The 6,000-nt window shown below is 37.6% G+C and overlaps 1 gene segment (V, D, J or C); it reads right to left on the reverse strand.

Moving 5' to 3' along the window:
* Nucleotides 1-4,253: 4,253 nt before the first annotated feature.
* On the reverse strand, nucleotides 4,254-4,817 carry LOC113148448. The segment is given in 2 exon segments: nucleotides 4,254-4,564; nucleotides 4,645-4,817. Coding segments are annotated over 2 exon segments (360 nt in total).
* Between the last annotated feature and the right edge of the window lie 1,183 nt (nucleotides 4,818-6,000).

The raw sequence follows: 6,000 nt of genomic DNA on the forward strand, positions 1-6,000 counted from the left end.
CAACTTGACGTATCTGCAGAGAGGAGGTCAGCACCTCAGGCCGAGGCATGAAGTACTTGGAGCTGGTGAAAGGAGCTTCAATGCTCGACATATTTTTTGCAATAGAATATGTCACCAGCTGCATTTTGTCACTGCTGCTTTGTTTGTACCAGTACATATAGTCATATGTACTGTCATCCTGTTTACACTGCAGAGTTACAGTAGATTCTCCTTTTTGACTGAATACAAATGGAAGCTGGTCGATTTTGACACTGAAGGAGAAATCTGAAAAACAAGAAAACAGAAAAACAAGAAATCAAACAACATGAGCAAGAAAACATCGACTCAGTTTTCTGTCATCTGAATGTAAATATTCTCACCAGAGAAGATTAGAACTGCAACAAGAACAAGCTTCATCCTCACAGTGATCATTCAGTTAAGAGACCATAACTCAAAGTGAGCAGCTGCAGCTGAAGCTCGGATCCTCCCTCTGATTTTAGTTCAGTCACTTCAGTTCAGTTCAGTCTCCTTGTGGACACCAAGCAGCAGCTGCAGGTCTGTTTTCTTGCTCATGAGCACAGTGACAGTTCTTAGTAGACTCATCTGCATCAGACCTAAAAATCTGCATTTATTACAAGACAGAACAATCAACTACTTCTCGTATTTGTTGCACATATTCACTTCCTCTGTTTGACTAGTTGTTAAAACCTTTGTTTATTCCTAAATCATATGTGGCAACGTATAAGTTAACATTTAAATTGTCCAGAACCTTTAGTTCATTGCTGAATCTATTGTCCTTATTCACTATTTTATAACTATAATTGACAATTGAAATATCAAAACCACTTTAACCACTTACTATCAATCAATAGTGGCAGCTTTATTTCATTTGCACTTTTTTGTTTACTGCTACTTATCAAATGTTACCATGATAAAATGACAAACTAAGATGTCAAACATTGCAGGACCTACTTCCCTTCTCTGTAACTCATCTTCTTCACCTTCTTCATCTGCTCATCACTAATCTTGTTTTCCTCTGCTTGCTGCTGCATCTTTGCAAAACTTTTATTTCTCGTGACAAATGAAAACAAACCTTTATTTTGCTTTGGTTGTAAGAATTCACTGTTAAAAAAAGTTTAATCATAAGAAATTAAACCACAGCAGTGACACAAACAATTCACCTGCGTTTTAACATTTTGTTCATAGTTTTGCTGTTTTACTTTTAAGAGTTTACAGTGGAATCAAAGAGTAGAAGAAACACAACAGTCTGCTGTCAAGTCAATACGCATCAACACCTCACTCTCTCTCTTCCTCCATCGTCTCTTCCTCTTGAGGTTATTGTTGAGCTGCTGAGGTTTTGTGAACTACTGTGCTTTACTAGAAGCACAGTAATACACAGCTGAGTCTCCAGCTTCAACTTGACGTATCTGCAGAGAGGAGGTCAGCACCTCAGGACGAGACATGAAGTACTTGGAGGTGCTGAAAGGAGCTTCAATAGTCGATGTATTTTGACCACTAGAATATGTCACCAGCTGTATTTTGTCACTGCTGGTTTGTTTGTACCAGAACATGTAGTAATATGTACTGTCATCCTGTTTACACTGCAGAGTTACAGTAGATTCTCCTTTTTGACTGAATACAAATGGAAGCTGGTCGATTTTGACACTGAAGGAGAAATCTGGAAAACAAGAAAACAGAAAAACGAGAATTCAAACACCATGAGCAAGAAAACATCGACTCAGTTTTCTGTCATCTGAATGTAAATATTCTCACCAGAGAAAATTAGAACTGCAACAAGAACAAGCTTCATCCTCACAGTGATCATTCAGTTAAGAGACGATAACTCAAAGTGAGTAGCTGCAGCTGAAGCTCGGATCCTCCCTCTGATTTTAGTTCAGTCACTTCAGTTCAGTTCAGTCTCCTTATGGCCACAAGGCAGCAGCTGCAGGTTCATTTCCTTGCCGTGACAGTGGTTCTTACTTGGCTCTCAGATTATGTTTTTTCAAATTACAACAAACCAGATTGTTGACTTGAAGAAAAATAGATTCAATCTCGTTTGCTTAAAAATATCATACAGTACTTTGCACACAGTGAAGTCGTCATTGTTCTGCCTCCATATCTTTGTTTAACATCAAACCAAATGAGCCACAGCTCCTTCCTGCCTGCATCACCATCTGTGATACACAGACTTGTTATTGGTATGATCCTCTGGTGTGTGTGCATCACTGTGTCTGGCAGCACAGTAGTAGGTGCTGCTGTCATTGAAATACAGATCAGTGATTCGAAGAGAGAAGTTGTTTTTGGCTCCGTGGATATTTAACTGAAAGTGTCCCTCACTTTGATCGTACTCTGTTAGTAAGAACTCAAGTGGAGCCCTGTAGTGTTTTTGTCTGTACCAGAGCATGGTGTAGCTGCTCATGCTGAATCCTGGACCCATGCTGCACTCCAGCATCACTGTAAGTCCTGGGTGGGACAGTTGATCTCGAGACTGAAGAAGAACAACTGTGAGACCTTGAAGAATAGTATTATATTCATATTAAAATACTAAAGTAAATTTATTCAGATATGTAAACTGCACAAATTCAGGCACTGGTTAACGAGTACATGATTTAGGGGTTATGAGTATTTAAAACCTACCTGAGTGTATAAGAAGTGACAGATAAATGGTTGTGATGAACATGTTGACCCTTTCTCAGCTGAATGATGCCAAGTCAAACATCACTGCTGAGCACGTTTGAAATGAATCCCACAGTCACATGATTGGAGGGGAGGTGTAATTCTCATTTACTGCTCATCAACTGACACTTTCAACAAATACACCATGTAGTTTGAAAGAACCCGTAGACCAAAGTAAATTAAATAAATTAAAGTAAATAAAATGTATATCTTTATTTATATCTTCATGATACTTCATTGAGTGTATTATTACATTTTGGCACATTGTATTGTATTGAATGGTTAAAAGATGTAAGCTATCTTTGTTTAACATCAAACCAAATGAGCCACAGCTCCTTCCTGCCTGCATCACCATCTGTGACACACAGACTTGCTATTTGTATGATGATCTAGTGTGTGTGCATCGCTGTGTCTGGCAGCACAGTAGTAGGTGCTGCTGTCATTAAAAAACAGCTCAGTGATTTGAAGAGAGAAGTTGTTTTTGGACGTATCAATAGACGACCGAAAGTGCCCCACACCTTCGTCATACTCTTTGGTGAGGAACTCAAGTGGGGCTCCGTAGTAGTTTTGTCTGTACCAGAGCATGGTGTAACTGCTCATGCTGATTCCTTGACCCATGCTGCACTCCAGCATCACTGTGACTCCTGGGTGAAACATCTGATCTCCTGTTTGAAGAACTGTAACAGTGAGACCTACATCACAACAAGAAGAAGAACACTTTAGTGTGCCTCACCTCGGCATACAGAACAATAAATTCACTACCTTACATGATATAAACCATTTAAACATTAACATAAACATAGCATTTAAACTCTGGTCAGTAAAATTCATTAGAATTTAACATATAAAACTTTCCTGATTGTAAAAGAACTGATAGGTAACAGAGTGTGACAAACATCTTAGCGAGGAGCCTTCTTCAACTGAATGACATGAGTCAAACCTCACTGTTCTGTAATAAGTCACATGTTCCCATGATCACATGACTGCAGAGGGGGTGAGGGGGGTCTGTCTTTAACTCTCATTTACTGATTATCAGCTCACACTTGGTTTGAAGATAAATGCTAATTCAGACATTTTTAAACTGATGTTTTCAGTAGTCTGTGCTGATATTGTTGTTTCATGCTGAAAAGTTCAAGGACTAATGGTTCCTGAAATGGATTTTACTCTCAGGTGGGGAAGCATCTGAAAAAGCTATTCACCATCATTAAACACTAAAATATGTAAATAGGTAACATCATCTTTAATTGTGTAATTTACAACAAGCAATACATGTTCACTTACTTCATCATTACGTCATTTTTCACATAAATTACATTTACATTTAGTAATTTGGCAGAGGTATTTATCCAAAGCAACTTACAAGAGACTACACTAAGGTGAGCTAAACGTAAGGGGGTCTTGCCTAAGGACCGAGATGGGATTTGACCCTGGTCTCCCACATGAAGGGCATCTTACCTTACACTATCCAGCCGCTAATTAGCAATATAATATATTAATTATGCCCTATTAAGAGCCATGACAATTTCAATTCATAAAAAACAGCTCTTTTATTTCCTGGTAGTGATAGGTTTTTAGTAAAGCTGTGGTATTGAACCACATCACTGTGTGCTGGCAGCACAGAAATACACAGCTGAGTCTGAAAGCTTCACTGTGTTAATGATGAGGGATCCTTTGAGCATGTCCTCTTTCTTTATGCTGAACATGCCTTGAAACTGGGTCTCATAGCTCGGTTCACCTAGTACAACTGTGTACCCAATGAGGCTCATAGAACTGCTGCTCTCTTTGTGTTGGTACCACAGCATTGTTGAAAGGCTGCTGTCATCATGACTGCATTTAATCTCCAGCTCTTTGGTCCCTTCGGTCACGATTTGAGAAGGGGACTGTTCAAAGTTAACACTTTCCACTTTACCTGCAAAGAAAGTCAGTGCCATGTGAGATAAAGTTAAAGTTAGATATACTGAAAATCGTATAACAATGAGTCAGGTTTACTTGTGAACATAAGCAGCAAAAATCCAAATCCAAAAGCTGGAGACATCATTGAAAAGTAAACTTGCAGTAATACAAAAATGTGTGTACAAATTTATGCACAATTTTTTGCATATTAAATTTATCAACTGCAGCATATAGTGGAATCCAGTATCAGGGATTGTGCATTTCCTTGTTGCTCTCTTATTACTGATCTAATGAGTCTTGAGAACTTCCTTTCTCTATACATCACTCTTTTATTTCTCCACCTTCTTCCTGATCTTGTCACGTCACATCTGATCTTGTAAAAATCAAATTTGCTTGTGTTTCTTTGCTGCAGTGTTGTCATAAATCATGAATTTTCTTTGTTGTTCAAAGTCATTGAAATATGAAGCAATTAATCTATACACATAAAGATTTTGAAATGTGGCACTAATATCAGTATGTGATCAATTTAAATATAATAACTAATTGTTTTTTCACTTTTTAAAATTGAAATAACATTTGAAAATGTTAACCTTCCAGCATAACTTTGACATAGTCTAAAGTCAGTTATGTAAACAAGCATTTACTGCATTACTTCATCTTAAACCTGAACTTGGTGATTTCCTGAGCCACTTGGGGGCACTACTAACAAGCTGTGGACACAACACTAAGACAGACTAACTTTTTTTAAATGGAGCATTAGCTGCTAAAAATTGATGCATTAAAGATATTTTTATTAGGAGTTCTCTAGAGCTAAAAGAGAATTTAACTTTCATTGGCCCACTGTAAATGGGTTTCTTGACAAGTGCCCAAACAAAATTCCAACTTAATAATGCATCATAACTGTTGAATGTGTAAATAAAAGCAACTGTTTATTTTATTTTTTTATAACAACTTTACCAAATAAATTTAAATTTAAAGCTCAACCTCTGTAGAGGTATATATGTATGTATGTATGTATTTCCATTAACATGAGCCTCAAGTTCTCCCTAGCGTAGATGAACGTAAATCACCTGCTGATGTGATTGGATGATGCCTGCTGTCTAATGAGCCTCGGTGGAACGTGATTGGTCATTCAATTATCACAGCGCCTTTTAAATTGATAAAGCCCCGCCCACCTGCATGTTGGATTACTGTATAAGAGTTAATTTAGTTAGACAGCGTTAGTTCGTTAGTTAGTTAGTTAGTTAGTTAGTTCGTTAGTTCACTGCTAGGTAACTAGGTTTTAATATATTTGTGGTGGCTTGTGTTACATGTAAAATTGTTTAATATCACTTTGGACATTTTAAAATCGTTTCTTCGCACAGTATTCTGCTGTTCCAGACACCAACGCCTGTTCATTATCCTGCTCTTGTCAACGTTGGACTCTTTTCTTAAGTTCACTCTTCCTATAAA

This window comes from Anabas testudineus, chromosome 22 (genome assembly GCF_900324465.2).
Source record: "Anabas testudineus chromosome 22, fAnaTes1.2, whole genome shotgun sequence".
Taxonomy (NCBI): domain Eukaryota; kingdom Metazoa; phylum Chordata; class Actinopteri; order Anabantiformes; family Anabantidae; genus Anabas; species Anabas testudineus.